At 40.5% G+C, this 16227-nt stretch overlaps 1 protein-coding gene across 8 annotated transcripts in view; it reads right to left on the minus strand.

Annotated features, from left to right (window-relative positions):
* itga11a (integrin, alpha 11a) overlaps nt 1–16227 on the minus strand; it is a 90146-nt gene that overhangs the window by 22898 nt on the left and 51021 nt on the right. For 5 of the 8 annotated variants that reach the window (XM_030415618.1, XM_030415616.1, XM_030415614.1 and 2 more), the window contains 11 exons: nt 11797–11909; nt 11217–11308; nt 10845–10959; nt 10581–10708; nt 10094–10242; nt 9872–10016; nt 9180–9345; nt 8322–8392; nt 5145–5289; nt 4097–4245; nt 2109–2252 (listed from right to left, as the gene is read on the minus strand). In XM_030415618.1, the coding sequence (XP_030271478.1) occupies nt 2109–2252; nt 4097–4245; nt 5145–5289; nt 8322–8392; nt 9180–9345; nt 9872–10016; nt 10094–10242; nt 10581–10708; nt 10845–10959; nt 11217–11308; nt 11797–11909 (1417 nt within the window). The remainder of the gene's footprint in view (nt 1–2108; nt 2253–4096; nt 4246–5144; nt 5290–8321; nt 8393–9179; nt 9346–9871; nt 10017–10093; nt 10243–10580; nt 10709–10844; nt 10960–11216; nt 11309–11796; nt 11910–16227) is intronic. The other 3 variants (XM_030415622.1, XM_030415621.1, XM_030415620.1) reach the window with 1 other exon arrangement.

Raw genomic sequence — 16227 nt, forward strand, 5'->3', positions numbered from 1 at the left:
CTTTACTTCTGGACTACCTGATGTGTGCACGTGTGACAAAGTGGGAGATTGATGGAGAAATGGGGGAAAATATATTCAGTGCCGTTTAAATTTGAAACATATGGTTTGTGAGGAGGCCATGAAGGGTCACTAGCAGTCTGCTGCGGCTCAGGAGTGAGTTAAAAGTGCAGCGTTAGAAGTGAATGGAATTTTATTTTTGACGAGCTGCCAGACTTTATGCAACCTGATTTAGGTTTGGTAGATATCCCTTCAGTTTTGGTCAGAGCCTTCAGTACAGAGACAGCTCAGTGTCAACTATTCCTTGCTTATCTGTTGTTATCCTGTACTTACAATGATATTCATCATTTGTTGTGACTGTAGCTATACCAATCATACATTTCTCATAAGGCAAGAAATCCTTGAGGATGAGAAACAGGAAAATCTATGGTAGTCGACTCAGCAGTGCTTTGACCTAAATTCTAACATCAGCATTAGAATGTACTCAAATAGACAAGTCTGAAATAATGCAGGGGGAGTCTTGGCTCAGCGGAACCGAGAAGTGAACATTAAATTGAGTTATTAAGTTGATGTGGCCAACTTGTTGATAAAAGGTTGATAACACGCAAGAGTCCAATATTCACTCTACTTTAAGCTCTGGTTTAGTCTTGAGGGGAAACTATTTGGCTGTTTGACTGCTAAACGCTCCACAGTTTTCACCAGCTGGACGCTAACTGTTTTAGAGCTGACGATTGATTGATTAGTTGTCTGCTAATCAGTTTGAGCACTTTTTTAAGGGGAAGTTTTCAAAATTCTCTGATTCCAGTTTCTTACATGTACATTTTTTGGTGTCTTTCGTCCTCTATGACAGTAAACTGAATATCTTTGGGTCGTGGACAAAACAAGGCCTTAAAGGACGCCATCCTGGGCTTTGGGAAACACTAAGTGACATTTCTTACTGTTTCCTGACATTTTATAGACCAAACAACTAATCGATCTATTGAGAAAATATTCAGCAGATGAATTCTAATAATTGTTGGCTGCAGCCCTACGGTATCTGTCTGCTGGTGCTGGGCAGGTTCTGTAGTGTCCATTTGGTTTTTAGAACCTTTCAGATGAATACAGTTGCTGCTGCAACACTATGAGAGCAATGAGAGTAACACTAGACAGTAGAGTTGTGCAACCTGAAATAAAAATAATAAGCTAAAGGTACTGTGTAGCTCCATAGAGCGTACAGGACCAGCAGACGTTTCTCTGGGTTTGTCACAGCGAGCGGCACCAGCTGACCAGTACGGTTCCTGCTTGAGCTGCTGGCAGGGCTAAAAATACACGCTTAGTGTCAGTGCCTTTTTCGAGCAAAGTCTCCAGAATCACTTGGTGGATGTGAAATATTCATCGTAACCACAGTGACACATTTTTGAACCTTGAGCAGTTTTCCAGAAGATTATTACTGTGCAGCATCTACAGCAACACCTGAATCAACCACATCATGATTCTGAACTGGCCTGAACATGTGGCAGTGGTGTCCTGCTGGTGACAGACATGTTTAATGTGAGGGATTTCTTTCTGTTTGTGTTTTGTTTTTGACTCTTAGACTTCCACCTGTAATGTGGTTGGAGCCACACTGGATATCTAAATACCTCCTCTATGCCTGCTCAATAGATTCAAAACAGCTGAAGACATTTATTATTCCAATGAGCAAGACAGACCTGGAACACCGGGAAATTTCCTTCTATTAAAAAACGTTCGCGCCTGAAATGGTTTGCTGGAAATGGGTTTAGAAGGGGCAGAATACTTTCCTGTTGAGTTCATTCGACACATCTAATAAAATCTGCACACTGGCATGGCAGGGCTCTCTCATTTGATCTACACATTTGATCCGGACAAGGTCATGTGATAAAATGTCTGCATGCAGTGTGACAGTGTGTTAACTCTAGAGCTGGAATCCAACAGATTCTGGTGTGGCACGTGTCACCGGACACTTCTGGTGAGGTGTGTTAGAAATTAGTGGGAATGTCTGAAGTTTGAACAGGTGTTGACCCAATTCTGTGGAGTGGGTTGCTCGTTCCAAAACTGATTAATCACTGCATATGTCCTGCTGCTGTGTATTTGTTTTTAGAATTCATACCCACCAGCTCTGTCACTCTATAGATATACACTTTCCCCTTCTCCAGGCCTCCGCTGAAGAACATGGGTGCTGCCACCAAGAGGTTGTCAGTTATACCGTCTCCGTCAATATCCAAAGGTGCAATCTCGCTGCCGTAGTAGGAGCCAATCTGAAAGAGATGTACATGCAGTTCATTTAACAGGCGTATGCAACTAAGCTTTAACTAGTCAGTCTGAAGTGAATACTGATTACACAGTGTAATGGCTGTAGATAAATGTCAACATCCGCACATAGAGTGGTCCCTTATAAATCTCCCTGTCTTTACGCTACCAGGATGGATTTTTCCTTGAAATTGAAGTTCATATTACAGCTCAGAGGAAGTGTGTCTGCCATGAAAAAAGAAAGAGGCATTATTTTCCTTTGTCGCTTTCCACAGGTTGAGGTGGAATAACTGAACTGAACTGTAAAAGAAAAAAGAACCTGGCTGATGGAGGAGGCAAAGAAGGTGAAGAGTGAGAGTGATAGAAACGGATGGGAAACAAGAGTGAATGGATGGAGAGTGCTCAAGCACGGTGTCAACGTCTGTACCCTCGCTGATATGAGTTCCCCCTTACTGGTGGGACTTGAGACGTTTCCAACCAGCATTCTGTATACTAGATCAGTAAGAAACAAAACGAGTTGGCCTATTTTGCTTACGATAATACAATCTTCATTTATTTATTCTATTTGAATCCTTATAAAAACAATCAATTTATGTGATTAAAATTATTGGCTTTTTTGTCCCGTTTTGTTGAAACATGTGTTGTTTGGGTTTAGCTGATTTACTGATGATCTGGAGCAGCTTATGTGCATGAATATTGTAAGCAAATGGGGGCCTGTGTTGTGTCAAAGCGAGTGGTCAGAGTCCTGGTGCTTTTGTAAATGCTCAGACTGTGAGAGAGAGAGGATCAGTCACTGGACTGGATGGAACATATATTGGTTTTCAGATTAGAAGCATGTGGCTATAAAAAGCTCCTTTCTCAAGAATTGTGAGATCAAGAATGTTTTCTGCAAAAAAACATCTGCTCTTCTGGATGAGCTGTTGCTGACAAGGTACAATGTAAGCTGCTGCAGGATCACTCCAGGCCTGCAGCCTGTGAACAGTCACCAGTTACCAGTGTAGAAGCCATTAACACACAGAGCCGTATCCGCTTGAAGTGATGATTATTTTTAACCTTCATGTGACTCAGATAGTGAGATTTAAACCCCAACAGATGATCTGATGTACACACAAAGGTTTCTTTTTTCTTTTTACTACATAAACAATAATGATTACCAGCACAAAATCAAACCTACAGTGAGCATGTCCTTGTGTCAACTTGCGCCAACAGTGCAATATGTTATGTTTATGTCATTTGGACTGTTATAGTGGAGCATTCATTTTATCGAGATTAAATTTCAATATGAAATCCTTCTGGCTTTTGGCCTTACCACTAGAAAACTCATGATCATTTTCCAGCCATTCTGTTTTATTTCATATATTCATGATATGGATTAATTCTAACACTTTCCAGAATAATCGACTCCTGTCTCATATGCTTCATAAAATCCTTCTTTTGTGACTAACATACTCAGACCGATAAGGTTGAATAAAAGTTTATGGTACAACATCGCAAATAAGCGAAAATAGCTTCCTCCATTTTAGACTCTCCAGGTTTCCCCAAAGGGCATTTCTGATGAGACAGCTTCCTATTAATCCTGGGGATTATCTATAGTTTCAACAAAAACATATGACATCATAATAATTTGTAGGATGTTTCTTTATAATCACATATATATCTACACAAAGGAGCTTTAAAGACTCTTGTAGGTAAGTCAGCTGCTCTTTATCAGTGGCACTGCAAGCTGTGTTTTATGACAATGTTGTATGACATTCCGTCTTCCAGAGAACACATGATGACTAAATTGGAGTGCAACTGGCTCACAGCTGATCAACGTCTTATCATGTAAGATAAGTGCAGAATGCTACAGTACCTGCTGGCCTTTGAGGGAGTGCAGGATGGTGAGGTTGCCTGAGTTTTTCAGAGTGAAGATGATGACTTTGCCGGTGTGGTTAAATCGTGGAGCTCCGGCTACGAGTAGACGGCCGTTTCTGGCTGACACCACAGACGTCACAGTATAACCTGATTATGGAAAAACAAACACACACATTAATATCCCTCTGCTCACAGACAACACACACCGGTTTAGAGATTGGTCTTACCAAAAGTAAACAAAGGGGAACAGTACATGTTTGTAGTGATCTATTCTGTACTCTGCAAAATAAGTAAAATGATTGCTTGATAGTCAAACTGTAAATTAAACCCCAGGGAGTTACTTTCATTCCACTATTTGTATCTGCATCTCTGTATCAAAGAGTGGTCGGGCCTGATCTTCAGGTTGAATTTCATGACATGACATGAAAACTGTAAAAGATGCAATTTGAGGAGCTGAAACTCATCGAGCTGCATTCAGTTATGAGGGTGTTCAGATTTCTCAGGTTTCTCAAATTCCCCTCTTCTCTTTCGACTTTTCCCACTAAAAATTCCACTTACTCCTCGTAGACTTTTCCACCTTCATCTCTCATCCTCATACCCTTTTCCCCGGCTTTAACTTTCTCCCTGTCTGTCCAAAATTATGCTTCCACCTCATATTACTATTGAGTCAAGAAAGGCTTCCATTGGCAGCCTGATGGATAAGCTCAGAGAAAAACCACTGATGGTAAAAGCAGAGGTCTGTGGTGGTGGAGTGAAGTGAGATGGGGTTGGATATGATGGGAAGCACTGGAGCAATGGGTATACTTTATAGAGATGGGTAGCAGTGAGGATAGTTGGTGTTAAACCGCAGGTCTTCTAATAGGACAGGAGGGTGGCCATGGGGAGAAAATGCTATAAATGGTAAATGAGTGTAGCCTTCATTATTAAAATAGCAACACTGTATGTTCTCTGAACTTTTTCTCCTATTTTAAACCCAACCCTCACAATCAAGTCTAGATTGTTCCGCTCCAATACAGTCTCCTCTAATTCTTCACGGTGTTACTCACCCAAGTAGGCACCGTGGTTTTTGAGCTCTTCAGGGAACTCCTGTGTGTAGGACGACTTGGGAGGAACCACCTTCCCCTGACGTGTTTCCTTTAGCACGGCACCGTTCCAGTCATAAGCCCCGACAGCACCCACCAGAATACCATCCTATCAGGGGAGGTTCAGCATAGTTAGTCCTTTTATATTAAAAAGCTGAGCATTAGAGAAATAGAGAATGATCTGTCTGTACTCTCCCTGTGTGGCACATGGACACAACATGGTAACTATGTATATGATGATGGTGCACTCATTAAGTTTATTAAGTTTGACCACCAGTTTGGAGCAGAGTCTGTGTGTTTGGCAGCACTTTAGTTTCAGTCACATTAATGATGATGTGACTCCACTTGTGGTGAAATCTAATCTTGGTAACAGCGATAAACACAAAATACAATGAAGGTTCTCACTGTATTTACCGGATGACTTTAAGAGGATATGAAGAAAATCTAATTAAATCCTCTATCCTACAGTAGATTAGACCACCTTCGTGGAGCTGTTGCTACAACATGAACAGCGGCTGTGGGTCAGGAGGTAGAGCGGGTCGTCAATCAATCGGAAGGTCAAGATACTGATGGTTGTTCGATTGGTGTCTGAGTGTGTGACAGGCTGAGCATAGAAACATCCTGTGGTCGACACCTTGCATGGCAGCTTCTGCCATCAGTGTATGAATGTGCACGCAAGTAGTTAGCTGACTAAAGGAGCACCATATGTATGCAATACATTTACAATGTTGAGGTATATAAAATGGACCATTTAGGGGCTGATCACATAGAGATACAAGGCTAGGAGCACCTTGTTTTCCTATGGTAAGGCCTGCTGGCGGGCGCCCCTCTACTGCGACTCATGTCCCGTTTTTTTCTTGTGGTTTTGTGACGTTGAAATATGTTAACTAGTTCCCATTAATTACACTTGACGGCTAAGTGCGCAGCAGCCTGGCTCCACAGGTTCTGTTTTTAAATCAACCGCACCTGTAGCTTCTGTTTTTTCATGGACTCTATGTAAAGAGCAGTAAGAAATACATTTACACCCTTTTTTCTATTTTATCCGAATCACATACAGAACAAATCAAAACGTTCTTCTTCTATAGCAGCGTACCAATCTCATTATGCAGAGGCAGTGCACCAGCTCTAAACTGAGCTCAATGGACCCTTTGTTCTTTGATGAATCATGAAGAACAAGCACACAGCTTTGGTTTATTTCAGTTTCACCTCATTTTCTCAGTTGTGCTACAAATCGTGAATCCTTTTCACCATTCAAGATACAGTCAATCGCCTGCATCTTAAAAAAATTATCTTCAAACAACAAGAATTATACAAATTCCTTATTCAAGGCCCATTTCATTATTTACAACATTCAAGTTAAACATTCCACTGATCCCAACCTGTATCTCCTGTTTGTTGCTAAAGTTGGAGCAAATGTAGGAATAGGTTTTACAAAGCATTAATCCACACTGTATTTAAGACTTCTTCTCTCCAGGAAGTTTAAAAACTACCACTGGAACTGAACCCATGACAAATTCACAGCTACTTCATCAACAGTCACAAAAGCTACAGTGGAACCTTTTCACACAATCACAAACCACAGCATGCAAAGAAAGAATCACAGCTAAATCCGGATCTGTGTTTATTTTCACCACCTCATTCAACAAAGGAAACAAACCAGAGAGTGCAATTAGCTGCAGACACGAGGAAGGATAGAGGAGGGATTTTCTACCTTCCATGGCTCACTATACTTTGTGTCACTGACTCTGTAATTACAGGGTTCTCTGCTTAATGACCTCGGCTTTTTTCGTGCTGTACACAATATGCAGACAACACATTTTCCAGTGTTACAGCGAATGCTGGAAGGCTTTCGATTCCTTCCTGAACGATGGAATTGTGCGCTCACCGCGCTTGCACTACGTCACTCTCTGACAGCAGAGTTATGCCAATGTGGTTAAATGTTTTGGTCAAAATGGTTTCCATGGCAAATGAATGAAACCCCAAAACATTTCAACCTTCTAAACCAGTGACCTATTTCTACTGCAAATGCACGTATGAACCAGCTGGATAGACACACGCTTTTCTTTAAATGCCATTGATGTCAATGTCAACTCTTAAGTGTACCGGAGGAGGACACAGTCATGGTTTTATATAAATATACAGAAGTGTATAGACAAAATATACTATTTTAACAAGCTCAACAAACAAGTGATGTATATTCTGCATTCTGGTGAATACAGGATCTTTGCATATAAACTATAAGAGCCTTGAGATTATTGTTCAGCATTGTTTAGCTGACCATAAAAACACTAGAGGAATAAACTGCTATATATGCAGATGCATGAAAAGTCTGTATCGTATATGACATAAGCAGCCTTCAAAGTTGGCACATACCACATTCAGTAAAACCATCTGGGCTTTCAGGACTGGTTTTTTGCTCAAAAGCCCCAACATTCTTTCCAAGAAGTTATCCTACTCTCAACACTCAGGTTGGTGTTGTTGAGCATTTCTGGAATCTGGCCTTGTGGACACTATTTCCAGTCATTCCTGCCACCCAGCTGCACATTCTGCTATATATTTATATCTAAATCATACATGGGATACATTTATTTCTCCCTTGACAAATCACACTGTGAAGTGGAACTGGAAAATCAAAGCAGTCGCATCAGTCTGGACAGAGCCAGAAAGAGAGGAATGAAAATCAATTAATTGTTATGAACAGGTACAGTAGAGGAAATGTATATTATCTCCCACATCCAGCTGTGTCACCCTGAAAGCCAGCACACCTGCACTATCTGCTCTAAGATCAAATCAAAAACCTTTAGGAAAAGTAAAAGTAAAAACGCTCCATTTTGTAGCAGAACTGTCTCAATCTTGACTTAGCTTCGCACTAATATGTCTCCCCTGAGAACAAGTGGTGTCTTATTACCCATCACTGCATGGTTGGAGTGGAAAAAGGCCTGTCTCCTTTGTCAGGGACTCCTAAATCAGGATGACCTAAACCCTTTGGGGCCACACAGCAGGCCTCTCAGGGGGGACTGGAAAGTGATGAATGGCAGGTTTTTGGGAGGAGTTATGATGCGCCAGAAATTGAGACAATGTGTGTTGTTCTAGATGCCGACAGATGATATGAGGCGACGTGGTAGCAGAAGTCAGACTCACCTCGACGTTGTGGGCGGAAAATCCAGCCTGAGACATCTGGAGGCCAAACGCTGTCCCATTCTTACTGGTTCCTGTGTAAACAAGTCAGTCTTTTACAGTTTTGAACCACTGCAGCAGGAAAGAAAATTTTAGAAGCCAACCATGATCTAAACCTACATAAGAGCAACAGAGTCAGTGTAGACGTTTCACATCTTCAATAGCTTATTTTATCTAACAAACTGTCCAAAAGCAAAGTTATTCCACCTATAATCATAGAAAACAAAGAATACCATCATATCCTCTCAACTGAGCGAATGGAACAAGCCAATGTTTGTCATTATGACTTGATAAAGATCCCATATTGTGCTTTTCTCATGTCCATACTTTTATATATATATCTACTTGAAAATGTAAACATGCTGTTCTGCCAGTGTTTACGCAATGCCATGGTCATGCTGGGGGCGGTGACTGTATAGCTGTGACATCACAATGTTACGAAAATCCTGACAATTCGTATATATACTTGAATATGGGCTGTATACATTTCTCCATGGAATAATTGTTTTGATACTTTAATAGTATCAATATAGCACCTAGACATGCTTTATTTTCATTACTCCAGTATATAAGTTTGTATTATTTAAAAGAGAACTATCACGTGCTTGATTAAAAAAAAATTAAAAAGTTAGAAGATTTTCATGTACATATAGAGGTGGGGGGTTTCTATACTGCTTGTTCCTTGGAACTTTTTCTGTAGCATAGAAGACAGTTTTACTTATTGACGACAGATGTATTACCGTTTAAATGCACTTATTATGAGTTGCTTTGGACAAAAGTGTAAATGACTGTACAGTAGTTCAAATGAATTTGTTGTGAAACCTTCCAAACTGAAGATGCGTTCTCCGAGCGCATCCACAATATCTTTCAGTGCTGACTCGTCTGTCACATTAAAGAAGTGCTTGTCATCTGGATCACTGGCGATATACTTGATTTCGTTGAGGAAGGCCTCAGGGTTGATCCCCCGACGGTTGTAGTAGCCAAGAACCTGTGAAGATAAGATCAAACATGGTCAGCTCATGGATGAAGTGCTTAAGCCTCAACCAATCAAATTGATCCTAAACAGGTCATCATAGGAACTCTTTGAGAGGGTTTCAGAGGATTTAGGTTTACTACACCAATGCCAGTGCTGTCACCAAATCCTGTTGGTTTTCAACCAGATGACTTCAGAGTTTTTGCTCAGATGCCCAGCTTAGCCACTGGATGGGATCAAGTGTGCCATTAGCTGTAGCAGCATTGGCACAAACCAAAAGTTCCATGTGGTTTGAAGGAGATCATTTACACCTTTAACTGCACTTCCACTGAGTTTATGTTTGGAGCTCATCGAAGGCTCCAAGTGTTTTTGGCTCTATTCTTTAGTCAGCTCTTGACAGCTCTTGCTTTAACTGAACTCCATGAGTTTACCTCATTAATATCAGTGGTGTTTTAATGCTGCAGTGGAAATTTATTATCCATCAGAAAACTCAAAGTACAAGTCCTTTAACCCAGGTGAATAATTGGTCTAGCAGACTCACAGCAATGGCATAACGGGTGATGCCGTCCTTCTCACTGTCCTCAATGGCCTGCTGCAGATCCTGACTGTCATGTGACTCTCCATCAGTTATCACTATCATCACCTTCTTGGCACCGCGCCGACCTCCTTGTTTGAAAGCTTGAGAGCTGCGAGAACACGTCTATTTTCAGTAAAATAGATTACAAATCAGTGCTGCTTGTTTTTCCAAACGGAGATACCGTACCGCGCTATGTTGATGCCAAGAGCTGTGTTGGTCTCCTCGCCACCCCGTTGGTTGATGCTGCGCGCTCTTTTCACTACTTCCTCAACAGATTTGTAGTCGCTGAGTTTGAATTCATGAACCACCTTCTCTCCATATTGAACAACTCCAACCTGTGGAAACACAAGGACAACGATATGTCACAGTAATATCACAGACAGCTAACAAACCTTTATGAACATACATCCAACCCAGTGTAATGCTAAAGCATGTAATAGACCCACCAGTCTTCCCTGACACTGGTCTCCTGGGTGAAAGTTTGTGTCTAAACCAGCCCAACCTCAATACATAGGCTTTCTGGCTATACTTTGTTCACATTACCTTCGTTATCACCACCTTCATACACACAAGTACTTATAGGTCAAGTATCAAGTAAAAAAGAAACAAAAACAACAATGAACATTACCAATATATCTTATCTTCTTTTAGTGCTTCCTCTTTTCTTACACACCTGTATTTGACCTGGTCCAATATAGAACTTCTGAAGAATGTTGATGAGAAAAGCCTGCACTTCATACCAGGGGTAGATGGAGTTTGAGCCATCCAGAACGATCACAATATCCATATAGGTCTCACATCCTGAAGAACATTTAGAGAAGAGACTTAATCATGGGATCAGACATGAAGAAAACAGATGTTCATAAATGAGGACATAATCCCCTGCTGTCACTATGAATCGTCCTTGAATGTTGGTGAAACAGGAAAGACACTTTACTCTGAAAGGCAGGCGCAATTGTTCTGGAGAACTTGAAGCTGGCATTCACTCTGGAGCATATGCCAGTGCTGTAGTAAGAGCTGCCACACTCATAGGACCATAACGGCCCACATGCCTGAAACATAGAGCGAAGCATTAATACCAGCAACATTATCGACCACAGATAAAAGGTTGGTTTGTGCTCTCCGAGAACTTCCGTAGGAAGAGCTGTAGTATGACAACCATGTAATTAAAAGACAATCATGTGGGATTTTCCTTTTTTCCATCTTCAACATTGCTGTTTTATAAAACATTTTCTGTTGCAGTGAACCATTACTTTATTACATTATATCTCAAGAGGATTAATCCAATGAATGTTAGAGTCATTCTCACCACAAAGCTGTTGTCTTTAGGGTTGGACGTGAGCGTCATTCCCAGCCTCATCTTGTCCTTCCGCTCTGATACGTTGGTCAGAGATATCCTTCCTTGAGGGAAAATGAATATCACTGAGAGGATCTTGGATGCACAGACTAATATTTACATAAATTCATGCACTATCCTTTAGAGACCAAACAGAAGTTCCACCATCTGGGACTTTGGTTTGTTATTGCTTTCTGGGCAGCCAGAGCAACGTCTACATCCTCAAATCTAGACGTCATGTGCCAACCTAACCAGCACAACACATGTGCAACCCGCCTCAAGAAGCATGTGGTGGGATGTGTGGTAAAACACACGTGTGGAAATGTACATAAACCATTTAGTAAAATAGTAAAATGTGGAATGATTGGTATGGTATCTACGCTCTGTCCCACACATGAGACCATGATGTTTACTGAGACACATGCAGAAAAGCATGCAGACATATAAACGCCTTTATAACACACACAACACATTTATCCAGATGTTGTCACTGTTACTGTATGTAGCTTGCATTTCTCTGGTAAAAACTTAATTGTGTTTTGTGATACTGTACCTAAGTTGAGCTTGGAGCAGCCATTGCCGTTCATTCGTCTGTTTAGTGAACATTTATAAACATCCCCTGTCTGGTATGGGCCGTTCATTTCATACGGGGCACCCACTAATAACCTGTCAGACACAAAAATCCAAAAGTTAGAATCTCATAACATACTGTATATCATTTATAAGGTGTGCTGGTTGTTATTTATCATCTGTAAATGAAGACTTTAACATTTACTTAGACTGTGAGTTTAAGTAAGCATGTTTAATAATCTCCAGCTGAGCTAGACATCATATCAAGCCAATTCCATCTTCAAGATACAACTATATCTTGAGTTTTAATTCTGCATTATCAGAAATAAACACAAAGTTGAAGATAAGATATCTTCTTCTGCCTGAAGTTGCCAGGCAGAAGATGCAACATCAGTGCTGGCTGTCTGAAAGCACCACAAGTATTGGCTTTACATATTGTGGTATGAGATGAATAGTGAAGGAATAACCAAGGATAGGTGACATGAATTAGTACACCAAATATAATGGCAATTCATCTGATAGTTGTACAGACATGTTAGCTTCATGTTGTTGCTAGAGGAAAAATTTGGTGATCATCAAAGTCAACAGGTAAAATCCTCTGGGAACCATGAATGTCTTTACAATACTGCATGAAAATCCAACCTATACGTGATGAGATCTTTCAGTCGAGCACTACACCAATATCTGCAAATTCTTAATGACTAACATGAGGCAGAAAGTGGACTCAGGCCGGCCATGTTGAAAGCAAATACAGTACATAAACAATTCACTACCTTAATATCCACACCCTTGATCTTTTCTGCTCTAATGTAAATCTGTTTAATTTCATCTGCATTGGCACAAGCTGTAGTGTAGAAAAGTGAATCAATGACACAGTCGTAGAAGGTGTATTAGATCTCTAATCTTTAAGGTCCCACCAATCACTGCTGCAGAGTACGCTTATTCAGAAATCACATTTAATCAACGAGGGTTGTCTGATCAATAAAATCATCAGCACTGTCCACTTTAGGATTCAGATTTTCCAACAGACCAGTGTTGAGTGGTGGACATTCTGATCACATGACGTAGTGTTGGTGAGGACTCGTTCCTGCACTTGACTTCACAGTGGGTTTCCTGTGCAAGGTCAGCGTGGTCTCATAAATGTCACTAGAAGGTTTAAGATGACTTGATGTGATCGAGGATCATCTGGCGTGTTGACTTCAGGACTGATGGAGAGCATAAAGGCCTGACAGGGAGCTATAATTCAAATGTATGCCAGAGATAATAACTCTGTGTGTGAAACAAAAAGGGGGTTTAAGCTGGTTCATATTTAGTTTATGATCTCCATAAAAGTCCTTTATGGTTTCATGACAAATCATGTGATGTGTGTCTGTTTATCACGTGATATTTTTAAATTAAGTGGCTCATTATTTCTATATCTCATCTTTGTGCTGGTATCACAAGATCTGAAGTCCAACTGCCTCAGGTTTAACATATCTTAACAGATAGCATCACACAGCAGGATCGCCCTCAGCCATCTCTCTTCATGGGTCATTGTCATATATAGTACATACACATTATATATAAATATATAGATGTGGTGATTCAAACATTTAATTTTTTTTTTTTTACTGTACTAGAACCATTGTGGCTCTTTGGGCTTGATACTTTTCACCAGGAATGTTAAATCCATAGTTAAAATATGGAATCCCACCTTTTGACATATTTTCCAAACAAAATTTCACCTAAGCTTGCCTCATTCACGCAATCATTTGCGAGTTGCATCTCAAGCTAATCGTATTCCTGAAAAAACTTCAATGAATACAGTAGGTCAACTCAGAATTGAAACAGCTGTGCAGTCCAAGTGTAAATCACAGGGAGAGCAGTGGGCAAACGAACGACTCCCAGTTCAGCAGTGCCCCAAAGGAAAGACACCCGACACCACTTTATAGAAAAAGCAGACCCCGACAAACCTCCCGCAACGACTTCTAGGTCAAAGTCTAACAATTAAAGAAACAATGTGTCTGATCTTCAACTGAGGAATTTTAAGGTCAGGCTTGTGATCCCGACAGTTTCAAAATTGTTCCAACTCCAGAGAAAACACTGTGGTAATAGTTAGGAGGAAAGGCGTGTACTCAGAACTTCCCTAACAAATGCATAAGGTTAGCATGACATAACACTGCTGACCGAAGAGGAACTGCAGCATTTTGTATCTTATATCATTTATTAAGGTGATGCTGAACACATTCCAGTATAAAGATTGTATCCAACCCTGCACTGACAGTCACCATTCAATAAATAAGGGCATGCCAATAACAACTGATACGAGTTAACAGTCAGTGAGAGCAGATGGTTCATTTTTTCCTCATAACCAACGATGTTTTCTTTCATTCTCCAAGTTTGTCTGATGAGGGCAGCTCAAATTTCAAATGGATTCACCTGCTTGTGCAATTAAAGATAAAAACCTGCTATGTAGTGTAAAACTTAGTTGTTCATTTCAATGAGGACCCTGGATTAAGTTAAGCCATTGTCCTACTTTGTCCTTTCCATAATGTGCTGTTTTAACCTCAGCAAGCCTCTCATGTATTAATACATAGATAAAGGACATACTACAGAATATATAGCAAATCAAAATAAATGTCTCCAAACTATTAAGAACTATTTTTTCATGTTTAAGTGCTTTTTTCTTTCTTGTCCAATAGACTGTAATTCTATTTGTTGATCTGGGTAGAAAGCTGTTGCAATCTATCATCACCAGAATGCACTGCAGGGAATAACACATTTGTCTCAATTGAAAACTCAACCTAAAATTCCATTACAAGTCAAACCGAGTCAATTCTATTTGTTTGGTGACAAATCATAACAGACTAGACTGTTCTCTCCCACCATGAGTAAGCACTTGGCAACAGAGACATTGTAGGATAACTCCTGCTGAAAAAGATTGTGTGACACACTTGAGCTCCAGAACAGAAGTAGAACTTGTGGTGAAATTGTTTGTTTCCGAGATCAAAAATGAACTTTGAGTTTTCTTCAGTATATTTTTGTGGTCATGTAGCGTGACTGCTTGATTTTTAAATTACATTTTTTGAGACATCTGTTGATGTGATGTACGACACAACGTAACAGTAATGATCTGATATTCAACAGCAGCAACTGAGGAAATGTTGGTCAAACAGTTAATTGCTGCACATCAATGAGTGACTCATATGGAAGTAACGCTAATGTTGTCGCTCCCGAAGCCAACAGTTAAAGTCTCACAGACTCTGGAAGTCCATTTCACCCCACCGGCTCCAGCAGCGCTCCTATTTTCATAGCTATTAATATCAGCATTATTACTTCAGTTATTGCTATCCCTTGGCTGTGCAAACAGCAGCACGAGTTCAGGTTGGGATACAGCTACCTTGATGAAAAGGGACCATTGTTGCCTTTGACTTGGCTGCCTGCTTCTGGACCTCCTGAGTTTCAACAGAAGCTGTTCAAACAATCATGTTCCAGAGCTCATTAGGATCGAATGCTAGCCTCCGTGCAGCATCACTGCAGGAATGTTACTGACACTGAAAATAAAAACTTGACTCAAAATGAATGTGTGGACATTTCCTACCATGGTTACAGAGGAATACAGGATTTTGGGGTTTGAGGAAGCGCCATCCTCAAGCCCAGGCTGTCATTAATGTGGTAATGTTTTTCATATTTGGACGGAAGAGATATAGGATCGCTGTGAAACCACATCCCTGCCCCAAACATGAGTGTGCTACTCCGATGTCACGCTGTCTCATCACATTCCATTTGTCTGCATTAACAGGATATGTGTTCTTTTGCTAATGCTGCCTCATAAATCAGAGGAATCGTAATAGTCACATAATCATTTTCCAAAGGCTCTTATTTATTGTGTCTACTCCATTTGAGAGCATTGGCCAGGGTGAGTGGATGAATTGTGAGAAATCTGCATGCACATTGTCCCACAATGGTCTTTTTCAGCTTGAACAATGAGGAATCTTTATCTTGTTTAAAGATATATTTTTAGCCACGCTAGCAGTATAGCTCTAGTAGAGGGAATGATGGTTTGTTCGACCTTGACCACTTTCCACAATGCTGAGATATTTCAACAACTACTAGCGGGATTGGACTGGATTAAATTCAAACCCCATACTGCGGATTTAGGTGATACCCCAACTTTTCTTCTAGTGCCACCAGCAGGTCGAAGCTTTGATTCAAAAGGCCTCACATGCCTCCAAAATACTCTTCAATCTACATAGTCATACAGTAGATGTCGAATAGCTTGGTCCGTAGGAAACAGAGGGTGGCTGGCTCAAGACCCTGCACAGACCAGTCAATACACAGTGTTAGTAATTAAGTTAGTCATTTCTAAACTTGTTTATTATTATCATTTGATGTGTCCAATACTTTAACTCATAAGCTAGTAACTGCAACACTA

This window comes from Sparus aurata, chromosome 4, assembly GCF_900880675.1.
Source record: "Sparus aurata chromosome 4, fSpaAur1.1, whole genome shotgun sequence".
Lineage (NCBI taxonomy): Eukaryota > Metazoa > Chordata > Actinopteri > Spariformes > Sparidae > Sparus > Sparus aurata.